This window comes from Aythya ferina (assembly GCF_964211825.1).
Source record: "Aythya ferina genome assembly, chromosome: 12".
Classification (NCBI taxonomy): domain Eukaryota; kingdom Metazoa; phylum Chordata; class Aves; order Anseriformes; family Anatidae; genus Aythya; species Aythya ferina.
In genome coordinates this window covers 18,916,872-18,941,746 of record NC_140308.1, presented here as the reverse complement: position 1 = coordinate 18,941,746, position 24,875 = coordinate 18,916,872, and the positions used below count along the sequence as shown (strand labels likewise).

The 24,875-nt window shown below is 36.0% G+C and overlaps 1 protein-coding gene and 1 long non-coding RNA gene across 2 annotated transcripts in view; both read right to left on the bottom strand.

Annotated features, from left to right (window-relative positions):
* Nucleotides 1-3,589: 3,589 nt before the first annotated feature.
* The window catches only part of ITFG1 (integrin alpha FG-GAP repeat containing 1), a 73,104-nt gene continuing 51,818 nt past the window's right edge, over nt 3,590-24,875 (bottom strand). The window contains exons 12-18 of the mRNA XM_084533160.1: nt 24,285-24,393; nt 21,190-21,233; nt 19,293-19,371; nt 11,791-11,915; nt 10,885-10,967; nt 9,156-9,273; nt 3,590-5,785 (exon numbers count right to left, since the gene is read on the bottom strand). Coding sequence (XP_084389286.1) covers nt 5,726-5,785; nt 9,156-9,273; nt 10,885-10,967; nt 11,791-11,915; nt 19,293-19,371; nt 21,190-21,233; nt 24,285-24,393 — 618 coding nt within the window. The 3' untranslated portion in view covers nt 3,590-5,725. The remainder of the gene's footprint in view (nt 5,786-9,155; nt 9,274-10,884; nt 10,968-11,790; nt 11,916-19,292; nt 19,372-21,189; nt 21,234-24,284; nt 24,394-24,875) is intronic.
* On the bottom strand, nt 12,261-19,286 carry LOC311443178. The gene is made up of 2 exons (XR_014697108.1): nt 14,671-19,286; nt 12,261-14,640 (listed from the first exon to the last, which is right to left on the bottom strand). It is a non-coding gene; the product is annotated as an uncharacterized lncRNA (long non-coding RNA).

Here is a 24,875-nt window from a genome sequence, read left to right as displayed (position 1 = left end):
CTTTCAAATAGAGCCGATACGGTCGCTTCTCGAAGGGGAGTTTCCCATGAACTGTTCAAGAGCTGCTGCATTCCAGCGCTGAATGAAGCAGTTGCTTTCTATTCCTCTCCTAACTGTACGTTTTTACAGCGGTGGGAGGAAATGTTCAACTCTACAGTGAAAATTCCTATGTAAAAAGTAGTCCTCGTTAGGTGGATCTGCTTTGTGCTGCTCTTCTCTGCTAACAAAAATGTTTAACCGTAGCAACCCTAGAAAATACCAAGCAGAGTAATGATTTCTACTGTATCTGTAGTCATCCACAGGTTTGTATCCTTTCTGAAGTACATAAGCAAAATATTTAAACTGACTATGCTGTCGTGCAGATTGTTAGGGGGTGCTTATTTATTTATTTATTTATCTATTTATTTATTTATTTATTGAATGCACAATGTAGCTGATGGCAACATTTGGCTCTGGTATTTTTATTGCTTCTGATGATACAAGAAATGAGACAAGCAGCCTGATTCTCAGATTGCAAGCTGAATGTGCATTTGAGTAAACGATTTGTAGTCAATTGTTTCACGGAAAAAAAAAAAAAAAAAAAAAAAAAAAGAAAAAACAGTAATCTCGTGCTCAATACGAGTTGGTAGTAATTGCAAGGAACCGGGCTGCTATAGCCAATTTAACTGAAAAGTTGCACTTCTGGTTTGTCCATTAGGAGGTCAGACAGAGCTATTACACACTTGGGGAAGCGTAGGAGCATTTCCAGCTTCTCTTGCAGGCTTGCATCCATCTGTCAGTGTGGGAGACCTGGGTAGCAGGATCCACTCGTGCATTTGTGACATATTCTGCTACCATTTAATGCTGCTTTCTGAGAAATTCCTCATCTGGACATCCCTGTTGCTTTGTCTCATTACAATTCTTGTGATAAGTGGTGCTTTAAAATACTGTACAGTAAACTGCTGACAGGTCTGAAAAAACTTTCGCTTCCCACTTTCTGAGCCTGCAGAGTGCCTTCTCTTCCAGGGAAGAGAATGCTGTGCCGTCAGGTCCATTAAGCTTGAGTTTAGTAGTTAACAGAGATTAAAAACTGCTTTTGGATGGCCAGGTGTGTGTTCTGCTGCTCTACTGAGCTGTCATCATTCTCGAATGGGAGCTGTTCCTGGAAGGGAATGGGACCACTCGTTTTGATACAGGTAGTTAAATACTTGCACAACCAGTTAAATAACGAGTCCCTTGAACTGCTACAATAAAACCTTTGGATTTCACAGAATCACAGAATTTTCACAGAATCACACAGAATTTTCTAGGTTGGAAGAGACCTCAAGATCATCGAGTCCAACCTCTGACCTAACGCTAGCAGTCCCCACTAAACCATATCCCTAAGCTCTACATCTAAACGTCTTTTGAAGACTTCCAGGGATGGTGACTCCACCACTTCCCTGGGCAGCCTGTTCCAATGCCTAACAACCCTTTCAGTGAAGAAGTTCTTCCTAACATCTAACCTAAAACTCCCCTGGCTCAACTTAAGCCCATTCCCCCTCATCCTGTCACCAGGCATGTGGGAGAACAGGCCAACCCCCACCTCGCTACAGCCTCCTTTAATGTACTTATAAAGAGCGATAAGGTCGCCCCTGAGCCTCCTCTTCTCCAGGCTGAACAAGCCCAGCTCCCTCGGCCGCTCCTCGTAGGACTTGTTCTCCAGGCCCCTCACCAGCTTCGTCGCCCTTCTCTGCACCCGCTCAAGCACCTCGATGTCCTTCTTGTAGCGAGGGGCCCAAAACTGAACACAGTACTCGAGGTGCGGCCTCACCAGAGCTGAGTACAGGGGGACGATCACCTCCCTAGCCCTGCTGGTCACACTGTTCCTGATACAAGCCAGGATGCTGTTGGCCTTCTTGGCCACCTGAGCACACTGCTGGCTCATATTCAGCCGACGATCATTATTAGAACTGATTCAGCTGATTCAGCTGGCTCATATTCAGCCAATTTCCATTATTAGAACTGATTTTGCTTCTTCCCAATAGTTCTTCCTTAAAACTTCTTTTGGTTTTACTGTTCTGCAAAGAAGTTTAAATTTTAACACTACCTAACATATTTGCTGCTTTCAGGTAGCAGATTGTACATCACAAATAGCCTTGGACCAACAGTCAGTTTTTGAACTTGTTTGAGATGACCTGGGTATTGTTTTTAAAAGAGATTGCAAGAATACAGATGTTAAGAGTGAGTAATTAGGAAAGGAAGTTAGGAGTAGCATTTTAACTGTTCTGTTGCTTGGGCTTGTCAATAGGATTAGGTGCATTTGTTAAATCTTAATTACATATGATTTCTAATTAGAAAATGATGGAAGATGCAGGTGCCTCAGTATAGCAATATAATATGTAATCATACAGAAATGTATAATTGACTTTGTTATTTACTACTGAGTTAAGTAACTGAGAAAACTTTCTAGTAGTCATTAAGGATACTGATAGTCTTCAGGAAGCTTACTGTGCACTTCTGGATTTGGTAGGCAATATAATTAGATCTGAGCATTAGAATACATCTAAAAACTTCTCTAGCACAAGTCATGCAACAAGGTTGGAATATATTTTACGTTTTTTAAGGATTGCATCACAGAAGGGATTCCATTTTTCACCAAAGACGGGAATTAATTACAATAATGGTGCTATGTGGTTGATATTTTCTGTGACAGCTGTGGCTGGTATTACTAGAGCCTCAACAAAAAGATCCGGTTGCCAAAATGGGGGAAAAATCAAATGGATAGTATATGGCTACTGAAGCAGCAGAGCAGTATTTCAGACTTAAAAACTCAATAGCTCTCTGTTTCTTGACACATCTGAGTCTTTGATCAAAAAAATTTGCTTTTTCCTTTAGAATACATTTGAGTAATAGATGGGAAAAAAAAATCTCTCTCTTTGGTTATCAATACCTTTAAAGCTAGCACATTCAGCCCTTTCAACATTGTTTTGACAAAACTAAGCTCTGACGACTTTAAAAAAAAATATAGTGGAAGTGTATGGGTTGACTTCTGTTCTATTAAGTGGCACTTATCTGAAAGAAGTTCTAGGAGTCCTGAATTGACTTGGTGCATTTATAGTGATCACTCTTCAATGAGTTGTAGCAAATCTTTTTAGTGCAGCTATTACTAAAGATGGCCTCATCAGAGGAAGGATCCCCTACTATACAGAACATGCCTATTAATCTGCAGCAGAAAAGTTAGTTCTTTTGTTGGGGATTATACTGCATTAATGATAAATCTAGCAGGAAGATTCAGTCTTAAAGCTTCTCATGGAAAATGAGAACAAAGCAAGCTGGTATTTCAACAGCCATCTGTCAGTTGGCATGTCAACAGTATTTTTATATAGGTGAGATTTCACACCGAAGAAGCCTTCCAATAGCATTTCTCACCAGGGCTGTATTAGGGTGGATGTATTTTGAAAATTTACGCAGTTAAAACTGTTTCTCAGTTCCAGTGAAGATTACCTGGAAATACACTTTCTAATTGATGTTGCTTTCTTAAACTTGCTGGCAGAAGGGTAACACCCTTCCTGAAACAAATTTTTGATGCCTATGGAATAGAAAGAAAGCCAAAGTATGACACAAAACCTTTGACAAGAGGTTTAACACTATTTAATGCCTTAATTCAAAATAATATGCATGGACTGTTGTAAGCCAGGCTCTGAGCAGTTAGAATCTGTCATAAAGTTTATTATAAGAAAGCTATTAAGGCTCCAAAAAAGCGTTGTACATGAAGGGATGCAGTGATGCGCTACTGAGCATGCAAACCACCTTAAAGCAACAGATACTGAGTTCATTGTTCTGTTAACTTGACAGCAGCTTAAATGTCAGCATGAGGTTATTTCATTCCTAATTGTTTTTTTCCAAAAAACATAAGGAGGCTAATCTATGCTTGTTATATTGTGACAGAGAGCTACGGCTGACTTTGCTGCCACAGTGGCATTATGCATTTAGCCTTATTCTCCAACCATCCAAGAGAAAGAACACATTAAATTGTGCTTCCTCTTAATTATGAAACCCTTTATTAATTTTGCTATTAGGAGAGAATTCTATCAATGGGGTTTAACAAATACAATAGCCTTAGGAATTTATCTAAAAAAAAAAATCTACCTTTTCATGCTACTTTAAGAGAAATATTAAAGGTGTGTATTAAGAAAATATGCTGTTCTGAATAGTTGGGGGAGTGTAATATGACAGTCTCCTTTGTTGGAATCTTATCAGTTCATATAAGAAATAGCAAATAAAAACTTGGTAACGGAGGAGACTTTCAGTACTTTTCTCAAGTTTGGCTTGGAGCTGCTATTGTAATGGGCCAGTTCAGCACTGGCCCCATAACAAAGGGGTTGAGTTGTGATTCAGGGTGGACACAATCAGTTCAAGTTTTGTACCTGCTCTCTTAACTCTTCCTGTATTGACGAGCATACCAGCTTTCAGGGTGGAGGAGATACTGATCACTAACACTACTGAGGTGATTGCCTGTAAGACCAATGCTTTTATAATTTAAGTTTGTTGAGAAAATGTGTTCTAATTTATCAAACAGTATTTATTAACAATGCAAGCTGACAGACTTAAATGCACAATAATAAACAAGCTAATATCACTATGGAAATAGGAACAACTATCAAAAATACAAGCTTGATTACTTCTAGGGAGTATACCAGGGTCCTGAATATAGTGAGCCACTCTAACATGAATCACTACTGTAATACAGAGTTGAGCTGTTCTTTTTTTTTTTTGTGGTTATTACAGACTTATACTATTTAGGCATACTGTACATTGCTTATTCTGAGCTTCCTATCATGTTCTTGATTTAATCTTTGCAAATTTCATCCATCAATAATGAATTTTAGGGAGTCAGTCCTTGTTCTCCTTCCACTCCAAAATTCTTTTTAAAGTTTCTTTAAAAGACAAGAACATCTGACCAAACAACATTTCCCTCACCTTTCTTAAAAATAAATAGCAAAATCACTCCAAAAGTAACTTCCATGACTTTAGGCCTTCCTAAAATAAGCATGGTTATAGGTTATTTAGAAAGGCAGTTTGTGCCATGCTAATACATTTTATGACCATATATGTATTTTCAAATGTCATCTTCTCTCCAAAACCAACATATAAATACTGTATCTATGCCATGAGTTACTGACCTAGCATCAACTCTGCAGGTTTCTGTTAGTTCTCCAATTCCTAAATTCTATTGCACATATGGATTTTAATAAAGAAAAATGCAGACTACTTCAGGTTGAGCACCATTTAGTACAATCAATCAACAATTACATCATCTGAGGAACTGCTCAAGATGAATTTTCAGAAAGGCAGTTTACTTTGCAGGAATGTATAAATGACAATACCCATTCAAGTGGTACAAAGTATTCTGCTCACTGAAATGCTAAACGTTATTTACACAGCTTTATTTCTGTCAGATTATTACTAAAGAATGGGTGGTATGTAAACAATGGTACATGCAATATGATCCCTCATACTATGAAAAATAAATTTACAGTTTTGTTAAATAAAGACCGAATGCTATTATATACATTTCCCCCCTCCAGAAGGCCTTACAAGACATTCAGCTCTACCTTTAATACGTTCCAAATAAATATCAAATAATGCAACATTTACAAATAGCACACCAGCAATATTTTCCACAGTAATCATTTTACAAATCAGAATTTAGTATTTCAATTAAGCAAATGAGTAGCAGCTCCTTCACAAATATTAAGGCATGTCACATAGCATCAAAATGGAACCGATGAGCCTCCTGTCGCTTCTCTCTGTCATCTGCTTTCTGAAAAATAAAAATAAAAATAATTAAACACTTCACAGGATCTAGAGCAATGCTGTTATAGAAATGAGTTGTCAAATGTCAGAGTATGGCTGATTTTTTCCAAGTCACTCATTTGACAAAATGCAAAAAGCTTAGTAAAAGCCTCAATAATTAGCTTTTAAATGATGTCAGTTTGTAACAGCAATAATCTACTCAAGATTGGCTGCTGCTGTTAATGCTCAGCCGTTTTTGTATTTATGACCCATTATTTTCTGTTATTTCATATAACGCTTTTTAAAGAAGAATATTTTAAAAACAAAATATGTTTGCTACTGTGTATTTATTTAGTCTATATTATAAATATGAGATGAAATTACTCTAGATTAACTGTAAGTGTTGCCATCTATGTTACACTTGAAATGAGATTTTTTTTTTTAAAATTGTTAAATACAAATTCAGACAAAGATGGCAGTTCAACAATTAACAGCACCAAGCTGGGCCAAAAACAGACTATTCCATGTTTTTGTTTTTATTGAGAAAATGCGAGGTAGGATGTATTCCCCTGCTTATTTATGTGGGGCACACATTGATCTGCTGAAAGAGTAGTTTGGGTGGTGCTTGGAAAAGAGAAGCATATTTAAGTTGTACCTAGAATCCAGGGAATGTGCTATTACATGCCCTCTCCCACCTGCCTCCTCTTGTGTTTCAAAGCAGTGGCAGAGTAGGAAAGCCGCTGTTCCAGGATTTTGAACGCGCTGTGAACTTTTCTAGAAACCAGCATTTTTCTCATGACAGACAAGTCTCTGTACATCTTATCATAAGAAAAATCAGCAAAAGCAGATTTAAATCATTTTTTAGCTTGCTTATACTTTTTTTGATGATGAGTAAAATAAAAAAAACCTTTACAGTATGCTGTTGTGTGGGCATTCAGATTTGTACCCAAGTTGATAAATATACATGACAATTTTGGTAGAAATCAGTGCATGTGTTCTGCCATGAAAGTTTGTCATCTGCTCTGGCTCAAGGCCAAAGACTTCCTCATCACACAACATTTATACGTGACAGCGATTCCTTTGGGTTCACTATGGATTTTATTGCATTTTGTAGCAGCAGCAGAGCTGTCAGGGAAAAGTTTAACATACATCAGCCTGGCTTTTTGGCAGAGATTTTATCAATGCCAGTAGTATTCTGAATGCCAAAATTGGGGTGGGAAAAGGGGAGTGGCATACTCTGCCATGGAAATGCTTGTCACATTCCACGATTTTTTGTGGTCTCACTTAGAAAGTAATTTTCACTCCATTTTTTGTCTGCTTCATGAAAAAATTACCACTTCAAAATTCGACCAACTTATATTCTGATGAATCCATCGAAAGCTGCCTAGCAGGATTATCATCAATGCATAGCGCCAACACCACAAAGCAAATGAAAAGGAATCAGAATACAGGAGCATCGAGGTCCTTAGCTAATGTAGCAGACTATACTGTTGTAAGAGGAGTAATAGTAAAAACTAGGAACTTAGGAACTGACATTTGAAAGCCTTTTTTTTTTTTTTAAGTGGATACAAAATTTCGAAGGAAAGACAGAGCAACATAATATCCCTAAATGGCACAGTTATTTAAACAATACAGTAGTGGCTGGTAAATGAGTGCATAAGAACTACTGTAGACTAAGAACTTCAACTACTTATCTGCAGAGGTCAAAGTACATTGGTTTATTTGAACTACTGAAGAGAACACTGCAGCTTACAGACCAATATCCTCTGGGGGAAAAGGAGAGATTGTAACTGCCTGTATGTTTCCCCTTTCTTTCTTTGTGATAGGTACTCTAGAAATCTGCAGGGGAAAACAGCATTTAGGCAGAACAGTATTTTTATGAGAAGATTACTGAAAGAGGCAGTAAAGCAAGCATAAACTCAGAAACAAGAAAAACTTTGAAATTTAATCCCCAGTCGTGCCAGTGGTGCACAATTCAGCTGTGGTCAGGATACTTTCTTATGCTATACCTCAACCATTTCTTCTAAAAATTGGGAAGGTAAAAATCAATGGGAGGGCATTGGAAAATAACTGGAATTCACAAGTATTTATACAGTACTCTGGAAATACACATCATGTATCTAAATATTTGTGCCTATTTTGAGCAAGATGCAGCTGCTGCAAAGGAGTCTAACATATAAGCAACACCATTTCATTCACATACACTTAATGGGGCTTAAAAGGGTTCAGAAAGCAACCACTCTGGGCTGAGTGCTTCTTTACATTAAAATACATGAATTATTACATATAGAATTGTTTTCAACATTGACATTAAACCTCAGTTTCTCCAGATAGAATTGGTATGTAGATAATCATTAAAAACCTTTTTTTTATATATATATTTTTTGTTACTCATCACTCAAGATGTCTTGAAGACAGAGTTAAACCCAGCCAGTGCATAGTCCAAGCTACCATTTAGCAATGCTTTCTTGGTACATTAGGACGCATTAAGGACAGTCATCATAAAATTTGTATTTCCTTGCTTTGGGTGTTTCATACCCAGCATTGCTATTATTTGGAGACCGTATTTAACATTTTGAAGAGTGGAGAATGACAGACAAGTAATATTTAAATATGAAGCATGCGCAAAGCCTATCTATATATTTAACAAGGTCATTTTATTTCCAGAAGCACAAAATAACAAACAGTTCTACCATGTCAAAATGTGCAGTAATTCTATTTGACAGCTAAGATTATGGTTTGGGTATGTAGTAGCATTTATTGGCAATTCTGCCAGTTGGATATGATTGCGAACTGCACATAGTTAAGAAAAATGGGAACGCGTTTCTTTTGTGACATGAAAGGCCCCTTTCAAAATGCTTCTTCAAATCAATGGATTTCTATACACTGCATGTATAATTCAGACACACAGAGCAAGCAGCCAATATGCACACGATTGACTCCCTATACCGTCTTGAATGCTAATGTTAGTGCAATCAACAAAGATAGAGAAAGAGATGTTTTTCCTTTTTTCAGATTACCAGCAGAACTCAAGATAAGTAAATTGAATTTATGTTCCATTTTCTGAGTACAGTGCTCCTTTAAACTCTGCAAAATAGAACACTTAGATATAAAACAAAAACTTTGCATTTAGTTGGGAATAACAGCTTAATAGCAAAAGCTTATCCATGTTTCTCGTCACTTCCCTTTTTAAGTGTCTTAGAGTTTAAATAATAAACAATGCCAATTTTTAAGCTCACAATAAATACTGGATTAAAAATAAATACCTTTTAGGAATTAATGCAGTATGTGTCAAGTTATACTGCAGAAAACTACTCAAAAACATACAACACTATAAAATATCAGGAAATGTTAAATAGTATAGAAAATATAGAAAAAATACTACTAATTAAGCTTACCTTTTCCTGCCAGTGTAATATGCCAATTATTGCCAGGATGAAGACACAGACACCAATTAATGCTATAGCTGTTAGCAGTACAATGTTACTTGGGGTCAGATACAGCTTGGCACTCCAGCTATACAAGAGAGGAAAATCCAAGGAAACATTAATACCCTTCATTAGGAAGCAGAAAATAGATCTAATTTAAAAAGATGAAAAGAACTTTCTAGTGTTAACACGTAACAACTTGGTCCACAGAAACCTAATGGCTATACTTGAAGAATGGAGCTTAATAGTCTTTACTTAGAAATATATGGCTTAATATAATTATTTTCATGTAATGCCATGTTGAAATTCAGTTGCTATTTAACTATCCAGGAATGCCATGGATATCCTCAGGGACTGATGTTTTCCTCATTAGATTTCTCTCACACTGTCCGCCTGGGACAAAGTAAAGTGCATAAGAAAGCCTTCCATAAAACTGCCTGGGACCTGGAGAGATGGAGAAGCAGGGTGAAGTAACCTGTAACAGACCGTTTACCCCACAGAGGAAGCTCTTCTTGAACAGGCTCATGGGGAACAGTTAGTTAGGATTCTGTCTGAAGTTTACCCAGGGACAACTGTAGTTGTAGGCAAAAGAACCAGTTGATTATGTCAGGAAGATGCTGGAGAGCAATAAACTAGGCACCTTAAGGCCATCTGGAAGACATCTCCAGAATGTTGTGGGGTCCTGAGGCTCAGTAACACCATGCTTATACTCCAGGCTTCCTGTCATGGGAAAGCTGTCAGCAGGATCCCTTATGTTGAGGCCTCTCAGGAAATGACACTTACATTAAAAGGAAATATGAATTTAAGAAGCATTTATTATGAAATCTGATTTCTCCTGGAATTCTATACTCCACTATTCTACAGTGTCCATGAATTTTCTCTATAAGAAAGCAAAAATAGTTTAAGGATAAGACAACTAAGAAAATTTCTATATAATGCATACCTTTAAATACCTCAAGTCTCTAATGAAATTTTCTACTTCCAGCAGATGTTATTCCTGTGGTTGTTAATTAGCAACTCAAGTGGCACATCGCTTCTCAACTGTTATTTGTTCTATAGTAAAATTAGCTGCTGAAACTGATGTCAGAATCATTTCTGCATGATAAATGCAACTGACCTCACTAGTAGATCAAGCGGCAAAAAGCAGCTGGAATATGCAACTAATGTTTTCTCTAACAGCAAAGACAGAAACATGCTTGCTTTCTGGGATAAACATTTTAATTGCAAAATGAATTCAGTGTTGAAGCTCTTGTGTAAGTAACCCCTTCACCTCTACTTAAAGAAAAATATTCATACCTATGGCAACAGATACCATTCAGAAGGGTTGAACCAAAGCTTTTATATGCAACTAGGCAGAAATTGCATGTTTGGCGAAACAAAAATGCTTGCTTCCATCATTACCATGCTTGCAATTTGTCAGAAATAATGCCGGTAATTCTAGCAAGTAAGTTATTATTTACAAGAGTTGAGCTGGTAATAGGTTTTGATTGTTAACGGTTACTACATAGGAGTCTGGGTGAATACTCCCAAGTGTTCTGCCCAGTCACAGGAGCAACGACATGAAGAGAGCTAACTCCCTCCTTCTTGGTTGTTTTTTGATTTACTTTCTAGACAAGTATCTTTTTAACCTACACGTAATGCTTAATTTTATAGGCATTAATAACGTAATTTTGTGAAGTTCAATTCAAGATGAAATTACCTTCGAGGTACATTATGAGGATATGGGATGACTATAAGCTGGGAGTTTGGTATGATAGCTGTCCATTCTTGTTTTCTTATGGACTGAAAGAAAAACAAAGACTATGTCATTTCCTAGCAAACAATTCCTAATTTAAGAGCAAAGAATTCTGAAATTCTCTGTTGAAACAAAAATCAACTGTTTTTTTTTTTTTTCCCTTTGTAAGTATAAGTGATTACTCCCTTACGTCCATTCAAGCTTTTTCTTCTAAAAGCTCCAAAAACAACAACAAAAAAGCAAAATAAGTGTTGCTGACATGAAACACAGCATCTGCTTAAAAAAGTATAAGGTAACAACATAATAGGGAAAGAAGAAAAGATCCAATTCTGCAAAGGAATTTTATGCAGGCAAAGCAATTATCCAAATCACAATTTGGACAGTATATTAATACAAATACCTTAAAGTAGTACCATTAGGTTTTTAAAGACAGAGTGGTCAGGACCCTACTTTCATGTTTCACCTGAAATTTAGATTATCATGGCAATTTCCACCTCCCATCATATTGATCATGGTGCCAGCACCATGCAGAAAGCAGAAAGGATTCTGAGCTTACAGGCCAGCCAGACCAGCCCCAGGGAAACATTACATCTGAGGCCATAATTAATCCACCAGGCCTAATATGCATTTATGATACAAACAAGCACCATATTCCTAACATTTATAGACAATCCCAGTCATCTTTTGTTTGTACTGTTACAGCTTTAGGGCTTACGCTCACCCCCAAAACCAGGCCTTATGGGGTGTTTCTTTGGCAAACTTCTTTGATATTTGTACTTCCGAAATAAGTGTCCCTAGTAGTATTTCTCTCTAAACTCTATTAGGAAAGGTAACACCACAAATTTTGACAAATCTTAAATTTCAACTAACCTTTTCTCCTAAAGGACGAGGAATGCCAACATACAAATGGTCGAGGAAATTAGCACTACGTCCCAAGCCTAGCACATTATATGGCAACTGGAGAGCAAAATGTGCCGATTGGCTAAGTTGCCCAGCTGCAATAAAATTAGAAAGGAAATTCAAGTTAGTATTTTGAAAGACAGAACAAAACAAGCTGTTCAATACAAACATGCATTTCTGGGTCAACCATAAAAACGTTTTAAAAAAAATTGAACCACCTCATGATTATTTAACTCCTAAAGATTCAATCCCACATTTCCAAACTACTCGTGGGCATTAGAGAATTGCTTAAATGCTTGAGATTTCTAGATAAGATGATTCTTTTGAGCACCACTTCTATGTCAAACTCTATTATTTGTTACTAGTTAAGAAGAAATGAGCTGTTGATGTTTGTTTTGATATGGTTAGTGCCAAGCCTCTTTCCTCACTGATTTACAAGGTAAGACTCAACATGTGAAGGTTCACATCCTTAGTAGTAGTAATCACTAACTATTGTTTTTTTTTGTTTTTTTTTTGTGTTAGAAAATTAGCTAAGAAAATGATCATAAATTCTCTAATAATAATTGGATTTAATGACAACAGGATTACAGTGGTTGCAAGTTACATCCTCACAAGAACATGTAATTTATAAAGAACTAAGTGAGAGACTGTAAGGGAAAAACAACATTCTTTGTTGGAGCTATCTGCAGGTTCACCAACATCTTACTTCTAAGGTAGCCAATTACTCCATTTAAGTAGAACTCCTGTAATCTCAATTTCTGGCAAACTGATCCAGATCCTATGGGGACTCCCCTCCCCCCCCTTTTTTTTTTATTCCCTAGAAAGCCTCTTAGCAAGTGATCTGGTTCCACAGCACGAATATTAGCATCTCATAAGCACCACAGGGAATTCAGGCCTGAAAATAAAAGGGGAGAGTGGACTGAATGTGCACACTTGCAACTCAGATGCCTATTATATACAGTGCTACTAACACCTGTGATACTTCTGAAAGCCCAAGCTCCAAGGCTGACGTAACTACATTAGAATAGGTTTTCATTAAAAATGACTTTACACCACAAAACTAGACAATTAAAACTAGAAACACCAACTCTTCAAGTAAAGCAACAATTAAATCATAATATTGCTGATATTCAAACTTTCTGCACATACTCACACCCGAATATATGAAGTTTGGCAATATTGCTAGAGTTCAAATATGGTTTCTATACAAAAAGAAGTCATAGAAAAATGTACTGCATACTATATCAGCACATATAGCAACCAGAAAACCCCTCTTAACAGAATTCAGGTATTCATTTACTAAATGATTCAAGCTTTTACTATGAACACAGTCTTCCTTCTATATAGTGAACAGTGAAATTCTACCTAATGAATCTTGCAATGTCAATTGACTATGGAAATTAAACTTCCCTTGATTGTCTTGTACACACTGCAATGTTTACGTAGTGTCTAGCAGCTATTACAGCGATGAATTTAGTGTCCACCTCACAATCCAATTTAGTTAAACAGCATGAGACCTCAATGCAACAACAAAGAGTAAGCAGATTTCCAAAAGCTATAAGGGCATGACTTAACAGCATGTAAAAAGTCATTCTATCACAGAAGGCTTAAAACAAAGACAAAGCCAAAACAGCAAAATGGAAGAGCTTTAAATGAGGATTGTAAAAATTATCAGTCCATACAACTTCAGCCATACAGCTGCTTAAACAAATCATGACTTGATCCGTACAAGTAATCTGAAGAATCTAATCATAGGGTAATGTTATGCATAGTCATGGATATTGGTCTTTGAGTAAACCTGAATAATTTATTGTTCTGTGGTTCCTAGCCCACAGGATTAATATTTTTGGTATACACGAGCTGTAATTATGACCCTATTCATTTCATACTAACTACAAAGTCAAAAATAAGTCTATTGACATATTTCAAGAGAGAACATTAAAAGGTTGAAGTGAAAACATGAAATAACAGTTCAACCTGAAGTTCCATCCAGGTTGAGCCTTACCTGTGTAAGGGTCTGTCTGGTATTTAAGACATGGTACATCAAAAAATGTATCAAAAATAGTTTTGGTAAGCTACACACTGCATAAAACAGCAGGCTCCCTCTGCCAAAGGTGATCTTACCACAACAAGATCTAGAAGGAACTGTATTTTTCCCTCGGCAGTTTGGCGTGTCACCACGGTAAGGAGTCAGCCAGTACTGCTATTGTTATGGAGCTGCTAGCCTTACCTGAGTGTAAAGCAGCAGACAGACAGACTTCAAGGCCAGGCCCTCACACAAAGGAGAAAAAGAGAAGGTATTTTGAGGTCTCTGATGTTGCATGAAACAGGGAGAAAGCAAGCAGGAACACAAAATCAGATTGTGGTAAAAGAGGGAAGAGGTAGCAGAGAGGAAGAAAAACGGAGTAAAAAGATGGCAATGGCTAGAGGTAGCCAGATGTTCATAGTATGAAGTTTCACGACAATCCTGCCATTCAGCTTGTTCAGCCCTTGAGTAGGCAACAATCTAATAAATTTAAAATGCTTCTCTTGTGCTTTTCTACAATATGAAATCGGCCTTGTGCTGCTTATGAAAATACTCCAGTAAATTAACCAGCTGCTCTACATTAAAGTATCTGATCTTATTTATGTTTTTCTGAGTCCATATGGACACTTAGTTCTAAGAAAATCAGTTTGTGTTACTGACAATAAAATAAATGAAACCAAAAACATCAAGTAGGTAGTCATTTTTATTGTTACTGTGGACCACTCCAGCTTGCAAAAATGACATAACTGCAGTTTAGCCAAGGTCAGAGCTGTTAATAACTAGAGCTGTATAAACTGATACCAGTTTGATAAGGCCAGTATTACTGCAGTCCTCAAGCAAACACATTCAAAACCTGTGAGATTCAGTAATGCTACTATTTTATTATCACAATTGACTTTTTGCTTCTCATTGTATTTTAAACTTCAGCATCCTTAAAAAAAAAAAAAAAAAGCCCCTAAAATTGCATTCAATTAACTTTAGTAAATTCATCTCCTGTATCCCCCTAACTCACAAGAGCAGCTTTAAGAGCAGCTTTTTTCTGTGCTCAACTTCAGCCTATTCTAGTTTTTGTCAGGCAGTGTCAGAAGCCAATAAAAACCCAGAAATGCAGACGTAGAGTTAAAAATCCTGGATGACACACACTTAGCTGTGGAATCTCTGTAAAAATAACAACTCCAACAGGAGAAATAGGGAGTGAAGAAGGCAGATTTTAGAGAGGAGATGTGAGTGCATGCCTGAAATTAGTTTGCCTACTTCTCCCAGATTTACAACAGACCTTGATTTGATCATAAAATTGATTCAATATTAGAAATTGTACAACTGAATTCCTTCTCAGAGAGGAAAGGTCTGTGGAGATGTTAACGAAAGATGTAAGACCCAATACTTCTCAATTCTAATGCTTATTTTGGTAATTGCTATTCCTTGTAACTAATTTAACAGTATTTCTTGTTTAAGATTAAAAGAGAATTGAGCAATGTAGAAGTAAAAGCACTGAGTATACACTAATTATTATTCTGCTATCTTTTAACAGCACACTGGAATGTTAATAGTAGAGAGAGTAATTCTAACAATGTTTTAAAAAACCCTTTCAATTATGCAAATTTCCTGTAGTTAAGACTTGGCAGATCAAAGAGCCTTAAAATGAGTTTGATAAGGACAGTCATATGTGCCTTGTTATTCTACTTTTTGCATGAATATTGTATACCTGAAAGATACCATATTTCAGAACTAAAGACCTGCAGAATTAGGAACATCAGAAACAGAATGGTGAACGTTTCTTCATTTACTGTACGATTTGCTTTAGCCCAGGGATGGAAGGGCAACTTAAGAATAGATAAGTTTGGCTTCAGCGGTCCAGCCAATAACTGTTCCTACGCTAAGACCAGCGGTAAAGACAAGCAGCATCAGTTGACATGAAAAAATAAATTGAATGCTGAACACCGTTCTCGTTAGATAAAGAACAATGTTGTTATTCATGTTACTTTTTTGGGAAAGAGATTATAATAAAAAATGTAACAAACTATTGGATTCCCTCATTATTGCTTTCATAAAATTCAAAGCTTTGGATATGGGTTGTTCTATAGTATTATATAAAGAATTGAAATAAGTTGACAAAAAATAACTTTAGAATGGTATTGATGCTATATTGTTTAAACTTAATGTGGAAAAGATTATGTGTAGGTTTATAAATGGCCCAAAAATACTATCTGGATTTGGTACTGTCAACCAATACACATACATGAAAGTGTTGCTTGAGGTATTTCCTGACTGTCAAATAGAACACAATTCTGATATAACAGGCAAATCTTTTCAAGACAGTAACCTGTATACCATTAAAATTCCAGTTAGAGAAACATTTACTGAATTTTACAAGTAGGACTTGAAAGAGAAGAAAGTTTAAGTACAAACTTAATATAATAGCTACAGAAAATTCAATTTTGAGAAGTACTTGCAGAAATTAAAGACAAATCTATTAACATATTACAATTCAGAAACTGATCAAAGAGTATTATAAAATTCCCTGTAGCAATACTGCAAGGGTCATAAATACACTTGGAATTCATTATGAAATAACAGTAATGTCAAAACAGAAAAGGAAATTCATCACGATTTGACTCAGTTTTTATTATTGTAAATATGGTAGTAGTGAAGATGAATGGTACTGTAGCGGTATTAAATCATATTTGCTAGCTGTTTCTTAGCACAAATTGTAAAAAACGTTCAATTTCTAAAAGCAACCCCTTTGAAAAAAACACAAACAACCAAACCTAAGATAATGTTTTTAAGGAGAAAAAGGTTAATTTCCTTGGAAGAGGAAAGTAGAAAACAAAGATTAAGAATGATACATAAATTAGGTCCAAATTTTAAACCAGCTTTCCTCACCACAGATAAAATGAATGTGTAAGCTATGTGCATTCTTCCATGACACAGATGCCAGTAGTACAATCATCTTTATTTTGCCACGAGGTTATTTTATAATACTGCATAAATAACGAGTGCTAAAGGGTCAAACACAAACCAAACCCATCTGAACTTGTAATTCTACATTTCCTCAAGGTAAGGTTTAAGATCAGCTTATATTTCTGTGAATTAAGCTTTTAATATATATTCTGCATTGAGACCCCATAAATGCATTATTTTTCATCTTCTGCTTAAAACTAAGTCAATTTATAAAAATTAATTTTATTTTAAAAAGCAGTATATCAAAAATCATCCATGTCTGCCAACATGCAATCCTCTACAGCATTTATTGTGTCCCCCACATATATGAAGTGTTTAATGATTTAATAATACAGATTTTACTTGCTGTTAGACATGGTTTTATAAATGTATATTATGACCTCACTTAAAATATAGGACTTAAGTCTGAAATTGTGTTAACTACAGATATGTAGCAGAGTGAAAAACTGTTCCAACTACGTGAACAATGAATCTAAATGAGTATAATTAGATCTGAGCAGAGGTTGTGTTGTAGTTTATTTGATTTATAGCTACTTTATAGTAGTTTCCATTTGATTGTATTACTAATGTGTTTATTTACTTATGCAAAAAAGTATTTTTGTTACATAGGCAGTACTTCTGATTCTTTGATAGTAAGATTGTGCGTAGGTATCTACTCAAAAGTCACATGGCCAGAGAAACTATGAAGCAGCGTTTTCATTAGGTTGGTTTATATTTGCATGTGTGTACCAAATTTAGGCAGGCCCACATTAAGTCCCAGTGAGCCTGAAGGAGTAAATACATTACACTACTTAAAACCCACTGATTTATTCGTTTAGATGCACATTCATTCAATGAATACATTGAATGAACTTTAATTGGCAGTCTGGAAAGACATTTTCTAATCTAAAAACTATAGTAAATTCCAGCAATTGTGAGAGCAACTGTCAAGAAGTTAATTAATGGGTCCATACTCCAAGAAGGTAGCCTTGAAGAGTACAGAGGGGTAGTGACCAAATGCAAGTTTAGTTAACAGCAGAAAGAAGAGATGAGTGAACACCAATTTTTATTACACAAATTTGTGAAAGTAAGGAGTTTTGCTTTTTATAAAGATATTAAATGGGTTCCAAGCTGTTTACACTTTTGCTCTTTTGAAAAAATCAAGAATTTAGGTCTTTAAAAAAAAAAAAAAAAAGGAATGAGTACAATAAAATGTCTCTATACATCTTCATAACTGAACTCTACGACTAATATGCAACATGTAAGCAAAACAGATCAAAAACCAAGTTACCCAGCCATCAAGAAGAGAACAGGCACTCCAATAAGCAATAAAGTAAAATGGACAACACAACAGGTACCTCTAGAGATCTCACCTGAGTCAAAATGCCTTCAAAACCAGGACATGAACTGTGAAATAAAACATGTCTGTATTTGCATGGATATCCATCCCGCATCTCTTTACGAGCAGTCCTGTTTCCTGGCTGGAACCTGCAATGCTTTTTAGCCCTACAATCTATGTCCCTATAATCCCTCCACAGAGCACTAAGCTTTTGTCTGCTATGCTCCTTTGTTACTGCTTGGGCAGAACGTTCCAGGCTATGGCTAACTCCAACTGTAAGTACATTGACCACATGGCCAGCCTGAAGACAAAACAGAGATCAACAGTTATTTGGTCTAAGTAAAGTCTTTTTCTCACCTGGAATTTTGTTTTCTACCGAACTTGATTTTTAAAGAACTGGTGAAGTTTTACTTGAGGCACATATGTTTCAATTAAAATTGGCTTCAGTAGGCCAACAGATTCAAGTTATCTGGGACTACAAATACCCAAGACGGTACACTGAAGCAAGTTCTGTGTCCACAGGAATTCAGGCTTCTAAAGAAATAAGGAGAGCAATCCTGTACAAGCCTTTGCCAGTATTTTCCAGTATGGTTAAAAAGGCTGTACTGTGACTTGGCTCTGACAAAGTTTGCCAGCCTTCATCTTGATAATTTGCAATCATAGAGATATGCCAGTTGTTACCCAATGTGAACTGGCTGCCTAAGGGCATGAGTCTGATATACTGTGCTATCTCAGACTACCTGAAAATCTCTAAGCTCACGATGCAGTTCTGAGTTTCAACCTAAACAAGTAAGCTCTTACTAGATTTTGCTTATGAAGAAAAAGTTCAGAGCAATAAAACCAAGAACACAACTAATCCTAGCAGTTTGCTAAAGTGCATTTGTGCACCTGGAAGGAGTACTCTGCATTTTCATACTGGCATTAATTACTGGTTTAACCAACAAACATAGGTTAATACTTTCAAGCCCGCAGCACATATGAATACAGAAGTATTGCATATTTCAGGATATCTTATTTCTTTATCTTTTCTAGGGTGGAATAAACAGTTCTGAGCACAGTGTTCAAAGTGAGAGAATTATCACTGATTTATGATGCAATATATCCACATTTTTTCCCCTAGACTATTGCTATTATTTAGTCATGTGTATTCTTATGAGATTATCTTACCTGACCCATTTTTCAGGTATCCATTTGCATCTACAGTTGTATACATGATGTAAGGACCAGGCTGATTAACACCGAAAGGCTACAAGGGCGGGGTGGGGTGAGGGGGTATAGGAAGGGAGGAAGAAGCAGGCAAAATTTTAAGAACAGATAAAAAGCAATACTAATTAAATAGTAAACCGAAAACACTTTCACAGGAAAATGATTTCTTTATATGGATAATTCTGAAACCTTGTTATTGCTTTGCTCATGATAATATGTGAAAATTCATTTTCAAAACAAGGCTTATTAGTTGTATAAGTACCGTTTAGTTTCTCATGAAGAGCACAATACTACTCAGTCCTATGGCAAAAGGTTTGATGTTTTCTGGGGAGTTTGAAGTATACTAGAAAACTAAATTTAAAGACATTATAACTGCATGTTCTGAACAAAACAGAACTCATTCAATATTTTCTGAGAATGCATCATCTTGATGGACTTTCTGAATCTAAAAATACTACACAAATCTAAAATTGTTATTATTCAGCAGTATTTAATTAAAATTCTTATTATTCAGTATTATTTTATTTAATTAAAGTGGCTGAATAATTACTTCTCAAGTACCAATATCTATTTAAAATAAGTTCTTTGGAGGCAGAAAATATGCTTAAACATCAAAGTACAGTTACAAGGAGGAAATGGAAGGAAAAAAATCAAAGGGAGTGGTGGATTACTGAGTGATGAACCATGTCAAATGTACCTAAGTGAGAACGGGATGTGTGCGTGGGGGAAATTATTTGTTAAGGTGGGAAGGAGGGGGGAACAAGTTTTTTTTTTTTCTTCCCTTCAAATGACAAATTTAAGCTGATATTAGGGCATCCAGTTCAGTAGATGATCTTTCAGATGAGTTGCAGAAAGAACACTGAAGAAGAGATGACACATTTCACATCATGCCTCAAAAATAGTAAGTTGCAAATCATAAGAATAAAGTGATAATGATGAAAGATGGGATCAAGGCTTGAAAAAGAATAATGAATTGGCTAGAATGAAAGGTAAGAAGACAGATAAAATATGTTAACGCAGAACTGTGAAAGATGAGTAAATAAGGTTAAAACATGCTTTATTTTTGCCAGGTAGCTGTACTCTGGCATAACATACTTCATGATGCTTTCTAACAGAATTTCTTTTGCAGTGAAGGCATTAGTATTTCAATGATCTTTATGAGGTGCTCATCAACATCTGCTGTTCTGTTGTGAAGATTTACTTTCTAAACCTTTACTTTTTCAATTAAGCTAATAATATTACCAAAACCCCTTATTATTTTGTAACAGAAATTAACCTTATGACTTAAAATAGGCTTGTAGGAAAAGATAGTATTTTTGCACAGCTAAGATGCAAACTCTAGCTTTAATTTCTCTGAGTTCCTCTTTTAGGCCATCTTCCACTGTGAAAACTAATCTGCTAACTGAAAGTTTGGTGGTTGACATGCAAGGTCTCTGGACATGATTGAAACATGAAATAGAAATTAGCACATGAACATGTAACTGATCTGCAGAACCATTAGAACCAAGTACATTCCTTTCCCTTCTCTTCATTGTACCCATATTCTCTATGTTGGCCCAGAAGTTGCTGTCAGGCAGCTCATGGCTCAGTCTGTCCAACATTTTTCTTGTGCCTGTATGTCCAGCCCTTGCGATGCTGCCTAACAACGCTCACTGCAGAATCAGTCAATTCTTTTTGTCTCTGAGCAGGCAACTGGAGAAAGATATGGGTCTCAAACACGTTGAACCTGACCAGTCATGATTTGGATTACACATTGTTCCAGTCAGTAACTCTTCTCAGTTATGGATGTGGACATCTCCCAGCATAATAAAGCCCCAGCTCATCTGAAGCTAAATAGTAAAGTTATAATTATACTTACAGTTATTTTCCGAGGACAGTCATTAGAACAGAGGCCACTGAGAACTGCAAGTACAAAAAGTGAGCTTACAGTGTTTATATTAACATCCATCTTACAAGCAAAACCTCTGAAACCCATTAAAGTATATTAACAGATGTCATGTACCATTAAAATTCATGAAGAAAATAACTTCCTTCTGTATGACTTATGTACTTTTTTTTTAATCTGTTTGAGATATATTGCTTTGTAGAAATTAATCAGCTAATCGCTGTTTTGTCATACCTCATTTGTTAGGCAGCTTCCAAAAGATTTGCCAGTTGAAAAAATTCCAAATTGTAACACGTTAAAAATAGTGGACTGCACATTTTATTCATCATCCTTTCGTTTCTAACCATTTAAAAAAAAATACTTGACAGATATTCAGCTTTACTGTTTTAACTGGTAGAAAGGAAAGCCAAAGCTTTTCCCCATATACTAGTGACAGCTTTACATCTTGATTGAAAGCAATTCACCGAAATTCTAATAAACAAAACTGCCATTACACATTTATTCTATGTATTCACAAGTATTATAAGCATATGGGTACAATGCTACTTATTATCTAAAGCCTATGAGTTGTCAAATTACTTGTTAGCTTGAAAAATCAGTTAAATTACAGAAATACTAAACATTTATAAGTTTCACTAAGTGAGGGACAATGAAAGCCATTTGTTCTATAACCTAAAATACCATATTAAAATGCCTTTTAAAAGAAAATAACAGCAAAAAGAGAAGTAACAGGCACATACGCATACAAGAAATCTAAGGTGTCATTACGATGCAATGTTCAGACTTAAATGACAACAGTTTGGTTGAGAAGCAGCCCAGTAATGGCCATGAGCAGGGAAAAAAATACAAACAAGACCACATCAGTGCAGCAGACAAATAAAAACATAACCTTTCCATGAGTTATGCTGCCAAGCAAGTGCTGCAGACAGAGAAAATAAACATGTGGACCAGATTTGATGGCAGGTCATTCTGACCGGCAGGAAGCTTCTAAAGCATTTTCTATCTACTTTAAGGTTCCACTGAGGTTCAAGTATAAAATGTTTGGTGACAGTTAAATACCAAGTGGTGTACATAAAATGTTCAAAGTGTAGCAGTCTGATCAGAAAATATTCCAAACTAGAGTCAGATATGGTACTGTTCTAGTGAAGGACCATTTGTAATATTCTGAGTGCAAATCTTAACAACTGTTAAAACTCCCAAGTTATAATTTATTTGCAACTTAACATTTGAGACATCCAAATACAGAAGCATCTGTTTTTATACAGTCAAAAAGAAAGTCTGGACATCAGGACAAATAAAATGAAGGTGTGGCAAAGCACAATTTGAAGACTGTACCTACTAATATACTTTAAAAGCTATGAGCTTATACTATATGCTAGACAGAGGTGTGTATGGAAGTGGCACCAACTCTTCCCATTTTGATGCAAAACTGCACACTACAATTTGCTGTTCAATTTCACTGCTGGAACAAATAATCTGACCAAGTGCACCGGACATCAGATTTAATGAGCAAAACTGCTCTCACTGTCCATATACCAAGTGAACACAATGCAGTTAGTGATACACCAATTGGCATAAAGCATGTTTTGTTAGAAATACTCTCCTTGTATCACAGCACAAATTTTTTAGACCACTCTTATTCCCATTTTATGTGGTTTCTATGCAGAAATGCTTGCACCCTGAAATGATGCTAGAAAAGGCTTGCTTTGATTTTTAAGATATAAGTACATACATTGAATCAAAAAGCACGTCAGAAATTATTCCTTTTCCCTCATTCAAAATATCACAGTTGTTATTCTAATATAACTTCATGAAGTAAATGATTTTTCTAGAAGGCTTTCTGCATGCTTGTGTTAATTATGTTACCCATATGCAGTATTATTTAAAAACAAGGCTTCTGTCAACATGGCAAATCACTGTAGTCCTTTCACTTATGGTGAAAAATAAATCCCAAGCTAAGGAGAAAGTAATAAATACATCAGCCCGCAGTAGTGGCTGCAGTTCTTATGATATGTAGAAGGCTGAAGCATTAGGTGTATTTAAGTAAAATGAAGACAAATGCAATCTTTCCGCAGCAAACCTCCAGTTCACTGGTTTAGCTTTCTCCACATGAGTTTACTTACAGCCTCATCTTTCACTCTTCCTCAAAAAAATCAAGCAAGATAGACAAGTAATGGACTCAAAGCTCAACACCTTTGCAGTCTGGAAGAACATGGTAGGGCGCGCAATTTGAACATATAATTACTTCCAGTTACAAATATCAAAATCTAATTCTAACATTTTAAACCAAAGATTTAATTCACATACCCTTGCTATGGTAACTGCCATCCTAAATTGTTGTAGTATGATATATTTTAGGAAAGCTGTCATTTAGGAAATTATTCTTACTATTTACTCTTTTATTTTTTTATTTTATTTTTTTTTTTAAGTTGGTTACTTTCTGTTGTATGCACAGAGACAGCATTTCTTGTCATCTATCAGCATGGACTGAAGACATGAATCTTCCTTAAATTTTGTTTCGTTTGAATAACTCAGTTTCCCTGCAGATTATATTTTAGACAGTTGATAATTCTCGTTCTCCCTTCAAAAGCCAGCTGAGAAATCAACTTTTAAAGACCTAGTACTGCCTTTAGAATTTTGCTAGAATGCAAAATTGGTCAATGAAAGCTCCAGGATGCAAAGAAGGATTTAGACTGCTTCTAGGTAACAAGTGAAATAAGACACATATTCTTGCGAAAACAAAAATACGAGCCCTAAAGATGATAAACCCTTAAAGGATATTGCCGTCAAAACTGGTAAAAACAGCTAAAGTGCTGAAAATAATGGCCAGAATCAACTTGGAATATAAATAAGTACACTAAAATAAAACAAGAAAAAAATTAGATAAGTCATTTTTCTTTGATACCAAAGTATAGATTCTGCAATATACTTACGCAGTCCCTAATATTTTCCATGCCGTGCTTTTTGCTTTATTATGCACATAGCATTACCATAATATTATCATACACAGAGGATCAAATATTCCCCTCAAGGTCTGATGTTGATTTGATTATATGGTAGTAACTTACCAATAACTTTAACAAAATAGGCATCTGCCTCAAAGTTGTTTTTTAATGTATGGATAGCAAAGTCCTTGTTGGAATAGCCTTTGCTTACTACAATGATATCCAAGATTCCCTAGAGGGAAAAAGAAAAGTTTAAATTAGAGTTCTGATTTACTCTAGATAACATCTAAATTTAGCAAGTAAATTCCCTTAGAGATGCAAAGGAAGAACATGGAGCATGTGCAGCCAAGTTTATGCTTCCACTACTAACATGAATATCTTTTATATCACATTAATCTTAGGCAATATTAGAGTGCTCCATCCACAGCTAACCAGGGCAACACACGTGGTCCATGGCTTCTTTCTTGCCATGGAAGAGAGCAGCTCAAGTGGACCATGTGGAGGGCCAGTAAACTTTTAGTCACTGATGGGCTGCTGCTACATGCCCAGCTTCCAGAGAGCAACTTAAGGCAGTAGCAACATCCCAGACTAAAGGCACTGTCTGCCACAAGCTGTAAAGCAAATGTTTATACAAAGCAGTCTACCAACGGCACAAAAAGACAGGTACAGCAACACAGAGTGATGCTGCCTGCTGTAGTAAAGAGTTGAACTTAC